At 48.5% G+C, this 15,560-nt stretch overlaps 3 protein-coding genes across 3 annotated transcripts; 2 read left to right on the forward strand and 1 right to left on the reverse strand.

Annotated features, from left to right (window-relative positions):
• Nucleotides 1–3,567: 3,567 nt before the first annotated feature.
• Nucleotides 3,568–10,232, forward strand: EsH8_XI_000108 (uncharacterized protein; the record flags this gene model as incomplete). The annotated part of the gene is made up of 10 exons (XM_083274016.1): nucleotides 3,568–3,689; nucleotides 3,747–4,297; nucleotides 4,354–5,117; nucleotides 5,182–6,424; nucleotides 6,489–7,270; nucleotides 7,325–7,361; nucleotides 7,438–9,528; nucleotides 9,590–9,713; nucleotides 9,774–10,018; nucleotides 10,075–10,232. 10 exons carry the CDS (start codon nucleotides 3,568–3,570, stop codon nucleotides 10,230–10,232), a joined length of 6,117 nt encoding a protein of 2,038 aa, XP_083120352.1.
• Nucleotides 10,233–12,655: 2,423 nt separating this feature from the next.
• Nucleotides 12,656–12,859, forward strand: EsH8_XI_000109 (uncharacterized protein; the record flags this gene model as incomplete). Its single annotated transcript, XM_083274017.1, has 1 exon — nucleotides 12,656–12,859. One exon carries the CDS (start codon nucleotides 12,656–12,658, stop codon nucleotides 12,857–12,859), a length of 204 nt encoding a protein of 67 aa, XP_083120353.1.
• A 2,074-nt stretch (nucleotides 12,860–14,933) lies between these two features.
• On the reverse strand, nucleotides 14,934–15,317 carry EsH8_XI_000110 (antibiotic biosynthesis monooxygenase family protein; the record flags this gene model as incomplete). The annotated part of the gene is made up of 1 exon (XM_083274018.1): nucleotides 14,934–15,317. The coding sequence occupies one exon, from the start codon at nucleotides 15,315–15,317 to the stop codon at nucleotides 14,934–14,936; it is 384 nt and encodes a 127-aa protein (XP_083120354.1).
• Nucleotides 15,318–15,560: the final 243 nt, after the last annotated feature.

The following is a 15,560-nucleotide window of genomic DNA, read 5'->3' on the forward strand; positions in this document are numbered from 1 at the left end:
CGGGTTTTCGCGATGTTCGGATGGGGACCAGGACTGCGTTGTTCTCTGCAAGTCAACTGGTCCAAAGATCAACCAATATATGCAGTAAAGAGCGTGCATATGCAGCGAGAACCAATTAAAGGTAAGGCTGCTACTGACGCAACGTCTTGCTCACCGCTCGCACCTGTAATAATTTGACAACGTGTGACAGGCTCCGAAACGAATAAGAAACGACTACATAGAGACCATTCCACGTTGGGAATGCGTGTCTCCAAGTCGCTAAGCCCGGAGGTGGTTCTCGTCTGGGGCGGATGATGTTCTCCTCGGGTTCCCCAACCTAAACCCAGTCCTTGCCTAACAACTTTCCCTGAGGTTATCCAGTTTCCCACAACAGCACTCTCCAGCTGCAGCATAGACGATGAGAAGCCTGCGACGGACCGCAGTACTTTTCCTACCCTTGTGACGCAGCCATGTTGAAACGATTCTTCTTCCTCTGCACCGTTGCGACCATTGGCACAATCGCCGCCGGCGATAGTCTTTCCGATTTCTCCAACGATTTAGTCACGGATCTTGGTCCACTTCTCGCTCTTTTCGGCGAATCCATGACCAGGCAATACAAGAACAACGCCTCTATCTATGGCAGTCATAAATGGCCACGAGGACATCGTCAAGATCCTTTTAAATGCTGGAACGAACCCCGATACCTCGGGCGAATCCTATACGCCGCTGACTGAGGCGACGTTCCGTGGCAATGTATCTATAATGCGCCTGCTACTCCAGAAAGGTGCGGATGTCAATTTCGGTTGTGCAGAATATCGAGGTCCATTCACTGCGCTAAAATGCGCGGCCGAGCGAGGGGACATATCAATGGTGAAACTTCTTCTTGACCATGGAGCCGATCCCACACTACCGAGCCGGAAAGGCGATGCGCCTCCACTCGCCTACGCCGCCAAAGAAGGTCACATTGACATTTTGCAGCTGCTGCGTCTCAAGGGTTGCAGCATTGAGGCAGCAGGTCAAATTGGATGGACACCTCTGTTCTTTGCAGCTATGCATAACCAGACAAAGACGATACAGTTCCTTCGGGATCATGACGTTGCTATTAATATCAAGGACACCAGTGGGATGTCGCCCCTCTGTCATGCCGCTTCTCAAGGCCATGTTGAAGCTACGAAGGTGCTGGTTGACAGGGGTGGCGATATCGAGGCAGCGAACCATGGCGGGTGGACGCCGTTGTCCCTTGCAGCTGCGGGGAATGAGTCAAAAGTGGTACAATTACTTCTGGATAATGGCGCTGCAATTAATACTAAGGCCATCTATGGTATGTCGGCACTCTCTCACGCGGCTGAGAAAGGTCACAATGAAACTGTGAAGCTGCTGGTTGACAGGGGTAGCGATATTGAGTCGGTAGACAATGCGGGACGGACACCCCTGCTCCATGCCATTGATGGTGGCCATACCGCAACGGTGAAACTTCTGATAGATAGTGGCGCGTATGTTGATGTAATATCCACACTTGGAGAGACCCCGTTATCCATGGCCGAAAAGCAGGGGCATCATAGCATTGTACAACTCCTGAAGAGAGTGGAGATAAATGGTCAGAGAGCGTAGCATGGTCAGTCGCTTTACTGCTCGGACATTATAAATAAATTTTGCATAGTCAATGGGAGGATGTAATGTGGATGAAATGTGTCGACGACGAAGGGATAAAATGCAATACCGTATCTATGATGGGGTACAAAGCAATTTGAACACTTCGAAATGAACATGTCGGAAGTGTGTGCAGTTCTCAAATATGTCTAGATAGTGATGGAAGACGACCATGTAGCCCACTCCAAGTGCCCGAGGAACAGGCTCATCAAACCCTGACCGACTAGCAAACTTTAAAGATTCAACATTACCTACGCGGCGAGCGCCATGATGATCCTGGAAAATATGCCGTCCCTAGTCCACGTAATCATGCACCAAGGGACCTTTTCCCTATACTGCCCAACGATCACCCCCGAGATCTCCCGAGATCATAACCGTAACTCAACTCTCATTGATAGCCTTATCAGCAGTCCTCCTGGCTCCCAGGGCGGGATGTGCGAGTAGGAGTGCCCAAGATTGACACTTTTCCAGGCCCATTTTACCGTCGATGAAGTGATCATTTTGACGAAAAAAAATCGAATAGGCAGTCTTTTTACCCCTCTCCTATGAGGTGGATTTACACATAAATCCCTCCAGGCAGATAGTAGCTGAGGTGGTAACCTGGAATTAATCTGCAAGGCACAATGACGTCTAACAAGTAGTTATTATTCAGAGCTTTCTTCTCGTCCTAGGTGGCAAGTGATAATTCTTGTTGTATGGAAGGCAAACGGGCTGTACCGAGAAGCGCCTTCTTTGTTATATTAAGTCCAATTAGAGAAAGTCTCACAGGCTCGAGATTACTCTTATACTCAGCCGAATAGTGTGAAATTCGCGGCTTGCCCTATTAACCATGGATCGGGGCTAAGGTCTTTTTGTACTTCGCCTGGCACTATTGCTGTGGAGCGAATTGGTCGGCGAGGATGAGTAGGGTATCACAGCTGGCTGCACAAGGCTGTCCGTATCGGGTGCGGTATCAAGCCAGAAATACAATGGCGACCATGCGACGAGTCCAGGTACTCATTCATCCTAAGCCGCGTCGTCGGTTTAGAGTTGCGCAACTTTAAAGCCCGGCGCTGGCCTAGCGAGGTCTCGGTATGTGGAGCCGTGGACTCCGGGAGCCGTGCTCCGGGGCCGTATACCTTAAGACCACCCTCACCCGTCCTTCCCATCGCCAAAGAAAAGGAGGAAAAAGCAACAGCACCCTGTCCCCGAGGCCACCAGATACTGTAGATTCCAGTAACACGCGCTTTGGCTTTTCAGTAGACCTACCCGGTATACCACTGAACGCGTGCTTCTCGGTCAACGTGTGCTCCATTATCAATTCCGACCGGGCCAGCACAGGTCTAGTGACGGTAAGACTCTCCATAAACATAAGGTAATTACCCTCTGAAATGAAATTATAGATTTTGACGATAAGTTCACGAAGAAGAACACTTGCTTGGTAAAGCTCGTTGTTATAGGACACGTCTGAAAATCGGCCAAAGGCGCCGAGCAAAGCCCGAGTGCTCATTGCAAGCAATGTTGACAGCAGTGCAGACGTTTTTGCATGCACTGGAAGGTCCTTGAGTTTGTTGCTACAGTCAGTCTCTGCCGTTTGGTAGTGCAATATTCCTTTCTGGGCGTTGGAGATTTAGGCTAATCACAACTCATAATGGATTGTGATGTGCGCCTAGCGGTCAAATCAGATTTGTCCTTGGCTCTTGGCCCTGCATCAATCTGCACTTCGTCAGCCTCTTATCTCCACTCTTGTTGTCCTGGTGGGATGAACCCCAGCCAGCTGAAAAGCAGGCTCGCTTTCACCCTTACCGATAGATAACTATCCCAAACAGGAGCCCGAGTGAGGTCAGGTGCTCCGAGCCTTGCCTCCATGACAAAAACTTGAGACGCCCCCGACCATTTCTCACCTGGTTGGCTTCCTATGCATCATCTTCAATCCCTTGTGCTGTCATTTGAGTCCTGATGTTCCGCTCTTTTACGACAACCGCAGGCGCTAGTCTGCTCTTGTTCGCAGCCCTGGCGACTACAGTCGCTGCAGCAGACGATGCCGAATTTGCCTTTAATCTCCTCTCCGACATTGCGCCGTAGGTCTGGGTATCAATATGTCAGCGGCGCACTTGGCTGACCAACGTACTTACCAGCATTCTCGCTCTCTTTGGCGACCAGTTTGCAAAACAGTTCACGAGTGAGAGTCTGACATGGGTTGATCACCTCATTTTTGCAATGGTGCCCCTGGGCATTATAACCGCCATTACGGGCGCCATCCGGGTCCAGGGAAACCAAGTCGCGAAGGCCTTCATTGGACGTGCGAGGGAGAATCGAGCGCTTGCCGAAATTGAGCTCATGTCTTCCACGTCTGGCGAAGTCTGCGAACTATTCAACGGCAGCTCAATTGTCCGGTCCTTGGGCAAACCGAAAATCGGGCAGTTCATCATTTTCCCGAATGAATACGACGACCTCGAGAAAAAATACAAGCCTTTCGATGATGCTTTGGCAAGCGTAGAACTGGGGTATGAGGGCAAAGAATCCAAGGAAAGGGGCAAAAAGACCAAGCATGCTGAACAAATGGACGAAGAACAGATGGGAAAGGACTCCAACGACGAAGAGCCCAAGGACGAATCATGTGGCATCCATTCCCTTCGGACTGCTACCTTAAGAGAGCCAGGAGAGTCCAAACTGATGAACTGCGAACGTATGTTCATGCCATGCATTATGAATCCTACTTCGCTGACAGTTACGGTCATGAAGCCTACTCTAGCCACAGTGCAAAAATTGTTCAAAAACGCTTGAAGTCCGCGTTGGCAATTTCCAGCGATCTGTGGCAGCATCCCCTTAGCACACTAATGAATATATTCAGGTCCGCGCCTCCGACAACGCCAGAAGACGAAGAGATAGCAAAGCCATGCGACTCTGCAGAGGTTGCCTCCACAAAATCCAGCCACTCTCCTCTCCCTCCCGAAGCAGAACCAGCGCTTCGCGGTCCTCCAAATCTGCAACTCAACCTTTCCTCCGACCATTTCGATGATCATAACCTGAAAAAGCGGCATGAGATTGTTCTGGCAGGCTTCGCCGCTGTTCTTCTCCAAACCAGCCTAATTGTCGTCGCGGCCGCTACGGCCTATTACATAAACCCTGCGTCTTCTAGCCTCCTGGAATCCAAAGTCTATGGTTTTCCTTGCTATGCTGCTGGGTCTGTTTTGCTTTCGATTGGCACGGGGCTTTGCTCATCCATCGTCGAACACAGTACCATTGAACACTCATGGAATGCAGTGAACAGTACTAAAGGCAAGGCGGACAAGAAAAAGGCGAAGCTGGGGAAGGATGCTCCTAGACTAGTATGGATTCAACAATCCCAGACGGTGAATGACCAATCCTTCAGGAGCTACGCCATTCTAGCCGGTCCGAAACGTCGGGTCATTACCTCAAGGCGGGATGATGACATTAGGAAGCATCGGTCAGGCGACAAATCAACTTCAGGAGGGTCACAGTCAAGTGAAGACAAGAACAATAAGGCATTTCTCTCCTCGTCTCCCGATGCCTGCGATTGAAAATGCGCCATGTCTAACAAATTTTCAGGTGTTTTGGGAGTGGCTCACTGTTGGTGCTGCTCTTTCGGCGGGCCTCGGGTTTACGGCTCAGTTCATGGGCCTCCGTGGCCTGGCATTCCCGTGTTCCATTGCCCAACTTGGCGCTATCTTCATCATGGCGCTCATTCGGGCTGGTATCCGGAGACGCCTAGGAAGGGTCCCGGCACATTGTCCTGCACTTGATGGGTACGAGCTCGATTTCTTGGCGGCGCAAATTGTTTTCCATCCGGATGTCCGAAACTTCCATCGGCTTAGAAGGGGAGAGGAGAACTATGGAGGAGACACGTCACCAATTGACTTTTGCCGATGGAAGGTTAGGACTTTGGACAACAAGCGCCACGATCGCTTTTTTGCTCAATCTAGTCCTATCAACCAAGAGGACCCAGGATGCGGAGCCCCAGAGCTTAACAAACAGCACTCCACATCCGACTCAGAACATTATCGCTCCGATCCCACTCCCAAAGAGATTAGGACCAGTTCAGCCTTTCAAGCATCATCGAGCCAACAGCTCCTACGTGTGCGGGAGAGGCTCGGCGATTTATGCAACTTCAAGTCTAAGTCCTCAGACAGTGCTGTATCCCTAGCTCAGTCAATCGAGCTTTTCATGGACACATTTTTCCCGCCCACTCCAAGCCAAAAGCTGGAGTATAAAGGCAAAGATTTGCTCTCGTCTTTAAACTGGTTGATTGAATCTACAAGACTAACCGCTTCTGGCGTGTCTGCGGACCTAGACAGGATCAAGATTCCAGTTGTACGAAGGAAATCAGATGGTAAGTGGGAAGTGGATATTGGAAAGGTTGATGCTGCACTGTCTCTGTGGATGGCCAGTATCGAGGCAAAAAAATCCAAAGATGCAAAGGATGCGCAAGAGCGCAAAGATTCTCAACAAGGCTTGGCAAAAAGCTCGACAGTCACAGACCTGGCCCAGCATTCCGGTGACTCACTGCCTGACTGGAGGCGCACCAAGGCTGGAGATGACTTGAGATACAGCTTTGGACGTATTATTGGAGACAATTTAGAAGATGAGGTACTGAAGCGGGATATCTCTTGGTGGGTCGACAGCCTTGTCGCCGAGCAGAGTGACTCTACGCAGAGTGACTCTACGATGATGAGCGGCGACAGCAGCAATAGCCATGGCAGCAGCCCCGACGAAAACGGACGACGTTGGAGCAGAGCAAGAAGCGATGCTGTTGAACTTGTGATTGGATTCAACGGCAATAAGCCACACAATGGTAGGTAATCCATGTCTTAGGCCCGTTCTTAAATGTCAAACTGGGCTGACCCCACCATATGCAGCTAACGCCCGGGAGCTTGGTATTACTTCAAAGGCCTGCCTAGATACTATTCTAGCACAACACCTTTTCACCAGTTTCATGTGGACTGTCGTAGAGTTCCTGCCGAGAAACTGCCTCAGTCCAGGTACTGATGAAATTCAACAAGAGGTAGAGATAGAAGGCCCCACGACGTTCGAGTCGTACGACTTCGACCAGACTTGGTTTCGACCCAGGCTTCGCCACCGTCAACTCACAAAAGTGGTGCGCAAAATGGAATCCTACGGCCTAGGAAGCACCACCGACATACTCCTCTGTATGATCCCAGCACTCAGTTCCAACAGTCTTTTGCCTAATCAGGCAATACTTAAACTGATGCCCCGTTTTGGCTCTGGCTCTGGTCGGGGATTGTTGGAAACAGCAATCTGTTACAAGAAGCTGCTTGAAACGATCAAGACAAAAGAGGTGAGCGAGGAAGACAAATTGAGTGTCACCATTGTTGTGGCGTCAATGGACTTCCTGTCCTTCGCTTATGAGCCGTATGATGAACAAGTGAAGCCCCCGTCGGATCTCGAGCATGAGCTCAGCGCCATTGTAAAGAAACTCGTCTCAGATAAGTTCGCGATTATCATGGAAAAGCTTGCGCCAGTTTATCGCCGTCAGTACCGCCACACATTATTTTACAACATTCTTCAACATCCACCAGGACCAACTCGCGACCTAGATGAATCTTTTGCAACGAACATTCTAGAGTTCACGCGGCACCACCTTGTGATGTTTTCAACCGGTGGCCTTGACTTTGACAGCGTGAGTAGCACAAAAGGCCAACAGAATGAGCTACCTTGGCTCACAGTTAAACAGACTGCATATTACACCGCCCGCCAAATCCATAAAGATGGTTAGTTATATGGACCTCTGCCTATAATTATGCCCAGAGAATTTGTTTTTGCTTACTCGATCCAATATGAATCTAGCAAAGGGTGCAACTGTGCGCGATATCTTCGGATGGACCCCATACCATTACAGTTGTCTTTCTGTTGACGGGCATCTTACTCGTCAAATGATTTTCACGATGTCCCCGGAAGCGGTGGAGCGGTTGCCCAAGCTGCTTGACAATTTCGGCCGGAGTCCGATCCACATCGCTGCCTTCGCAGGCAGCTACAGCAGCCTTGAGCAGATTTTACTTTTCCTTGGCAGTGAAAGTCTCAAGAGCGTCATTCACGCAGGCGGTGTCGATAAAATGACGCCTCTTCACTTGATCTCGAGAAATGGCAGCCTGGCTTGTCTTGAGTTGATGACAAGATACGGAGTAAAGCCACCGCTCGCGGAAAAGGACTTTTGGGGTCGCCAAGCGCTCCACATCGCTTCCAGATTCGGACATCAAAAGATTGCTGCCAAACTCCTGGAAATAGGATCGAGGTCTGACGATCTCGACGATGCCGGGAAGTGTCCTGTCGACTATTTCGTGGAAAGGCAGAAAGATAGTGACGGTGAAAGCGCCGTGCAAGGGCAGCAAAGCAACGAGTTAGAGTCCAACGGTGTTCCTAGCAATGATTCCGGAAGAGAAGCCAAGCTACTAAGCAAGGCAAGTTGCGATTTGTTTCTCAAATTTGCGATGGAGCCTGGCTGTCGATACAGCAACGGAAAGTCCTTCCTTCACATCGCAGTCGAGGTCGCAGACGATGAAAGCATTCATAAACTATTGCGGGATAAGTTCGACGTCGAGGCGCAAGACAAGGATGGGCGAACACCATTACACCACGCGATTCTCTGTGGCCGTGCCAGTGTGGCTAAGACACTTCTCGACGAATTCCACGCCAATCCATTAGCGAAGGACTCTCACAGCACTACAGCCCTCATGTTCGCGGCCCACAAAAGTCTAATTGAGGTTGCCCGAGCATTACTACCTGACTCCAATCCTAGTCCTGTGGACGAGGTTGACGATGAGAAGCGTGCCGCAATTCATTTCGCTCGTAACCGAGAAATGGCAGACTTCTTAGTGACGAAGAAGTGCAACTTGTTAGCAACAGATTCGATTGGCAGGACTGCTCTGCACACAGCCATTGACCGAAAAGACAAAGATGTCGCACTATATCTTTTGGGGCTCGAGGGATCTGGCCAAGTGCAACTGGAACCTTTCGATGACGGCAAAGACTCACTGCTTGTTACAGCTTGCAAACGTGGTTTTCATGAAATAGTCCCAGAGATCCTGAAGCGATGGCCTGGCATCATAAACATCGGGGACTCGCAATTCGGGCAGCCGCCTATCTCATGGGCTTGTGAGAATGGCTATAGCGACGTTGTCGAAAACTTGCTACAATACAAAGGCATTGAACGTGTTGATGTGAATAAGGCTGCTACGAAGTGGAACAAGCTAACTCCATTACACTTTGCAGCCAAAGCAAAAGATTCAAAAAGCTTGAATCTCTTGCTTCGGCAACCAGCTACAAAACTTGATTCGGTAAGCGATACTGGCGAGACACCCCTGGCACGAGCTGTGGAGTATAACCGCATAGACTCTGCCCGAATGCTACTCGAGGACAACCGAATGCCCCCTGGAAAACGGCTCTACTATGTTAAAGAGTTCACCTCTTCTTTGTCCAGCATATTCCACTCCCTCGTTGGGGATGTACTTGAGGCGCTCACCAACACGTCTTTGATTCATGAATACTTTTTATGGCTTTACAGTATCACACCCACTTCAGAAGTCCAAGAGTCAATCGATAAATTCGTGTCGAATATGAAACAAGGCGGCTGGGAGAAATTGCAGATCCCTTACCATGTAGCTATCTTAATTGGCGACGTGGAGTTCATACAAGCACTGAAAAGACAAAATGTCAGTCAAGGGGATGTAGATGAAGACAATTGGTCTGTGGCAGATTACGTCAAACGCTTCGACCATAAAGGAACTTTGGCGAAACTCCTCGGCGATCTGCAACTCTTGGAAGCCACCAGGAAAGTGGGGTATAAGGAGCCGACAGCCCTGATTTGGAGTTCTTATGAGAAGAATGTTCAAGTTGTCTCCTGCACGACGGAGGGGCATGACCTTTGCTCAAAAGTATACAGTACGTTGTCATCGTTTCTTTATTCGTAAATCCAAAGGTCTAATAGGTTAACTATTGGCAGCAATTGAGGTTATCCAGGATTCTATGGATCCCAGCAGAGCTTGCATGCGTAGCGAGCACAGCATTCCTCCGTCTAAAAAGTATTTTTACTTCGAAGTTGAGGTTCTCCAAGATTCAAATTGGCGGTAAGTTTTCGTTCATTCTGCGTGCTTGTATCAGGTCCAAGATCTCACAATTCAATGTAGAATCCTAGGGCTCGGTTTCTGCGGCTTGGGTAACAGTTACAACCAAATGCCAGGTTGGTTCAAGGGATCATGGGGATACCATGGTGATGATGGGAAATTCTTCATCGAGTCGGGCTCCGGGAGTATTCCAAGCTCAGACTTTGGGGATTCTGGAACATATAAGTCCGGTGATATTGTGGGTGTTTGCTTAAGCATGAATACAGGACAGGGATTCTGTACGCGCAATGGCAAGAGGTTGAACATGGGTGAGTCGCTCAGAAAGAAATGAGTATAGCTATCCTCTGTGCTAACTACATGGTAGGTAATGCTTTCAAGTCAGCGGATGAGAGGTTCAAGTTTGGAAAAATATATCCTTGCGTTGGATTTGACGTGGACGAGGGTGTGGGACTTCGATTCAGGGTGAATTTTGACGGGTCGGACAATCATCCCTTCAAGTACAAAGGATCCTTTGAGTTTTAGCGAGGCAGCCTTCGCCAACGTTCTGTGGTGGCTCAAACTTGTTGTCTGTTTGGCTTTGTGCAATCTTAATGACATTATTTGACCTTTAAGCTGCTTAGCATAGGCAGAATGCCGTAAAGGACGCACGTCTTTGGGGCAGTGTCTAACTTTACAGGAGGGTTGCATCGGTGAGATGGCTTTGGAGAAGTTATGCTGGAGGCTGTGCTAGAGGGACCGTACTTCTTTTGGACGCAACCTGCCCTGGCTCAACTTTGGCAAACACAACTTTACCGACACGACCTCACCGATACGACTTCACCGATCTCACCAACAAAACCTCACCGACACGACTTCACTGACACAACCTTAGCAGCACAACCTCGTCAGCTTAACAAGCACAGCTCACCGACACAACAACACCAATCCAACCCCGCCACAGCGATCAAATCTCCCCACTACATACCTCGACGGCATAACGTCGGGCACCCACTTTCCGGCACCCCCACTTGCTGGCACCCCAAAAATGCCTCAACACCACAACTACCCCTCAACATCCAACTTACACAACTTTACTGATTTTTATCTAATTAACCTCCTCTTTTCTATACGTCTATTTGATGGCCTAATAGGCTAATACACCGAGTTTGAGGTCAGCTAGGCCTTAGATGCTATTACTAATAGTTAATCTATTAAGAAGGCAGCTTTAGAATAGGGGATACTATAATCAACACTTTAAGGCCGGATTAAAGGTGCCTAACTATAAGATCTAGTATTTACTGATCTCTAGCGATTATTATAGACCTAAGAAAGTAAGCTGGCTGAATAGGTATGAATTTAGGCTTTACTTAGGCTTGCTCCAACCTATCAACAAGTTAAGGAATTCGCTAAGCGTATTCTACAGGCTAATAGGGATACCTAACCACTTAGAAAGAACTAGATAGATGGATTCTAGAAAAGAAACCCATCTATCTCAACCTAGAGAAGTAGAGTAATTAACTTTAGACGTATTAATAGAGCTTCTACTAAGGTTCTTTAGGACTGGTTTAGATATCTCTTTATTCTAGAGATTAAAGCTATTAAACCAGCTAATAGATATAATATAGATGAGACTAGGATCCTTAAGGGTAAGGGATCTAATAGGCTGGTATTTAGATCCTCTAAGACTAAGTTAGTCTAGAAGAAGCAGCCTGGATTATAAGCTTAGGTATCTATTATTAAGTGTATCTCTACTAACAGCTACTCCTTACTGCTACTTATTATATATAAGGGTAAGTTAGTATAATAGTAGTGGTTCCCTTTAGATCTTTAACCTTATACTGGTTAGGAGTTTATATTAATAGATAACGGCTAGATAATAGATATAACTGTAATTAAGTAGCTGTAGAAGGTCTTTATTCTATAGACTATATATAACGATAGAGATAAGTCTAGACTACTAGTTCTTAACGGCTATAGTAGCTATAAGATAATAGACTTTATATAGATATACTTTACTAATAATATCTATCTACTCTTTCTACTACTATATACCTTATACGTCCTTTAGCCTCTAGACTAGTTAGTATTTAGTCTACTTAAAACGGCCTATAGAAAGGAGCTAGGTTGGCTTACCTTATAGAATAATTCTACTATTATAGGCAAAAGGAACTTTCTAGGCTGCTACTAAAAGGCCTATCTAGATGCTCTAACTAAGTAGAATATTAAGAGTAGCTGGAAAGCAACTAGGCTGTAGCCTGTATGTATTACTAAGCTGCTGATAAGCCGCCTACTCCTCTAGACCCTATTAACGCCAGCCAGACAGATAGATAGGGCCTGGAATAGGTAGTCTACAGCTGGCTAGGCTGGCTAGATTAATAGTTAGGTTTCTATTACATCTACTGTAGCGTAGTTAACACCTAGGAAGACTGTTGATCTACAGGATTAATTACGGTTGTTTAGTAAGCTGGATAGATATAACAGTATACGGCGACTGTTATTTAGAAAGGTCTAGAAAGGATTTAAAGAGAAGGCATACCAACTGGCTGCTGCCAAGCAGGAAATTAAGCTGCTGTAAGCATAGGTTGATAGTTTACGGTAGAGGAAACGGAAGGCTGTCAAAATAGACCCCAACACGAAGTTCGCCAACATCCAGGATATCCGACGGTCTCAAATAGAATCTGGCGAAGTTGTAGATACGGCAGCTGAATCCAGCGACTCTGATTACCCTAGTGAAGCTGACGACTGTATTGTAGTTGGTGGTGGGTAGAATAGGTAGATAATCGAAGTTGATGGGTTGTGTGGCAACGTCTGTTAAGTTGGGGTGCCAGCAAGTGGGGGTGCCGGAAAGTGGGTGCCCGACGTTACATTGCAACCGGTTCTTCCTTTCCCACCACCCTCACCATCAACATACCATTTCACGTCCATCGCACAAACACCACACCCCGGACCGTCAATCCCGCTTGCTCATGGAAACACCGTGGCAAGAGGCCGTCGCATCATTTGTCGGCCGCTCTAGTCATCGACCTGCGCCGGCGGACCACACAAACCACCGCCTTGCCGACGAGTACTTCTCCCTCGAGCAGAGCATCGTAGACACCCACAACGTCCGCCCGGTCGACGTGCGCGCCGAACTTCCCAACGGCATAGTGGCCGGCCTCGTAGCAGTGTAGCCACCTATCGAGGTTGACAACACAGATGCAGCCTCGAGGTCAAAACTGCTCAAGGCTTGCGGCCTGTGGAACATTCCACACAGCCACTGCGTATTCCGCCTCAACAGCCGCAATCACAGCCGCCGTTTGTTCACCACCCTCCACCGACTCGCTGTCATATGTCCAGACTGGCAGACGGCCAGCCAGTCGCTTCTCCTCTGTTCCAGGCTTCGCTTCGATGGCTTCGATCGCCGCAAGGGAGTCGCTCGAGATTCACCCGACATCATGCCGAGCGACGTCGAGAAAGCCATTGAAGACGCCCAGAAAAGAACACGCAACGAAGAAGGCGGCGGAATAACACAACCCGAGCAGGTACATTCCATTTTCTTATCTGTTGCACGTCACCAGATAATAAGGCTCCTGGTATATACATTTTACTGACCATCCCTCATCAACCCAGATCGCCCCGAAGACCACTCTAATGGCTTCGCACAGCCCTCTCGATTCGACAACGTCACATAACAACCACAGTCCCGAGCCCGATCACGACGATGGCGACGGTGATAAGAATGAGCCAAGTAGAGAAGCCGTTTTCTCTCGCTGCGATGTCTCAATTACATTCGACGATTCCTCGACAAACATGGAGGAATCATTCATCGAAACCAACGATACCACGTTCAATACAACATTCACAGACTCGGATACAGATACAACACAATACTAACGGCAACGGCAACGGTATACTCCCTAAAATCCCAGCCGGTACACCATTCAGACATGGCAACATAGTCATGTCGACATCCTCCTTCTCGTTCATCGGTAGCTTGGGCTAGGATGCTGAGCCTCGTCATATGACGCAGCGAATGTGTGGCGCTGTGCCCAGCCACAAGAATCCGCTTTCGATGTGGCGCCACCACGGTACAAGGCATAAGGTCCCAATAGGAATGGCAAACCTAAAACCGACGTCTGCTGGAGCAGATAACGCGGCAATCGAGGACCACTTTTGCAAGTCCACGTCTGCCTGAAAATCATCCATGGCTGGTTGAAAAGGCTGCTGAACCGTTTTCTGTCGGCTTGAAGCAAGCCTGCCGAGTGGTTATGTGCTGGTCCTGGAGTTAGGACTTGCAACATAAACGACGGCTGGCTTGTCGCTCTTAGGCGGTTGTGCTGCTATACTATCACGAGAGAGTATCTTTCTTCACCACTTGAAGCTGTCTCATATGTGATGCCAGAATGATTGTTGCTGTTTGGGCCTGGGAATACGGTGTGGTGTTTTTCCAGAGAGAACAGAGGAGGACTGTTCCTATTTCAAGTGGCTCAGTATAAACTTTGCCGTCTGGTACATTCACTAACGTTGGCGATGATAACCTCTCGTGATTCACCTTGATCTAAAGAGCCCACGGATAATCCAAATACCTACCGTATCCTGTTCGTTATCCACTCTTTAACGCAAGCAACACCACATCAAATATACAACGTCAACCCATCGTCTATCACCTACTTCGACATTATCCAAATTTATCTATAGAGACCATACTTGTCAATGGTTTTATATCCTTTGTTGATTCCGCACTAAACTCTCCGCAGTGACCCGCGAAACTCGACTCCCGCCCCAGAAGACTTGTGCAAGGAGTCGATCTTTTCGGCTAAAGCGGAATTAGAGACAGACAGCAGGGCAGAGGTGGCATTAGGTCGTTTGGAGTCCGTGTTTGTCGTCACTAGCGCTCGCTTCATGTAGATGGGCATGAGCTTCGCTACCACCCAGTCAAGGATGTAACGCCTAGCACTTCCAAAATCGGTTGGTGCCTCCTGCTTGAAAATGTCTTCCCACACCTTGAGTCCTTCATCCTGATGCTTCATGTCACTCGTAAGAACATTTCCATTATAGTATTGAATTCAGCAATGCGCACACGATTATCCCTCTAAGCCTAACACGTAACTAACAGTTATAGGCTCGTGGACGGCCGTCCCAGGTCCCGTAATATCCAAGCCCCTTCCCCGTCTGCAGCTACAGCACCCTTCATCCTCCTCCGCCACCTGCACAGCGGCACTTCAGCAGCCACGCCGTAACATAATTTAAAGTTCGAGTAGTATTTCAAGCGCCCACGCAGACACCATCAATGAAAGCCTTCTTTAAAACAGCAGCTCGAAACTCAGTGCCGTTAGGGAAGTCCTCGCAGACCTTCAAGAATTCCGGGATGGCCAAGCCATTTTTCAGGTATTCATTGTTCTCCCAAACAGCGTAGTTGACAATGAAGTTGCCGTCTCCGATTGCATGATGAAGCTGAGTAGAAATGTAACCGGGCGCTTTCTTGAGGACCTCAGCAGAACGGCGCCAGGTCTCTAGGAATGCTTCCTTGTCGGCACCAGGAGGGATTGAGATAACGTTCAAAAGGACAACGGGCCCGACCGGGGGATTGGTCCCCAGGAGAGACTGGAAAGTCGTGGATCGGTCAATGGGGTGGTGGGTAGGAGCCATTGTGAATGAGAAAATAGAGGATGCGTAAGATTTGCGGCCGAGTAGATTGAGCTGCGACCAGTGAAGGCTGATAGAGCAGGAATGATAGGCAGTTTAGGGCAGCCATCGTATTTATGTTCAATGTAGAGGTAAGTTTACGTCTATTTAGAATTCAGGAACACGGACTTCGGCGCCCGTTTAAACCGTAATGTTAATGGAGTTGGTGCATAATGTGCTTAACGGAACGGAAAACTTGGACATCCG

Source organism: Colletotrichum jinshuiense, chromosome 11 (genome assembly GCF_051148585.1).
Source record: "Colletotrichum jinshuiense chromosome 11, complete sequence".
Lineage (NCBI taxonomy): Eukaryota > Fungi > Ascomycota > Sordariomycetes > Glomerellales > Glomerellaceae > Colletotrichum > Colletotrichum jinshuiense.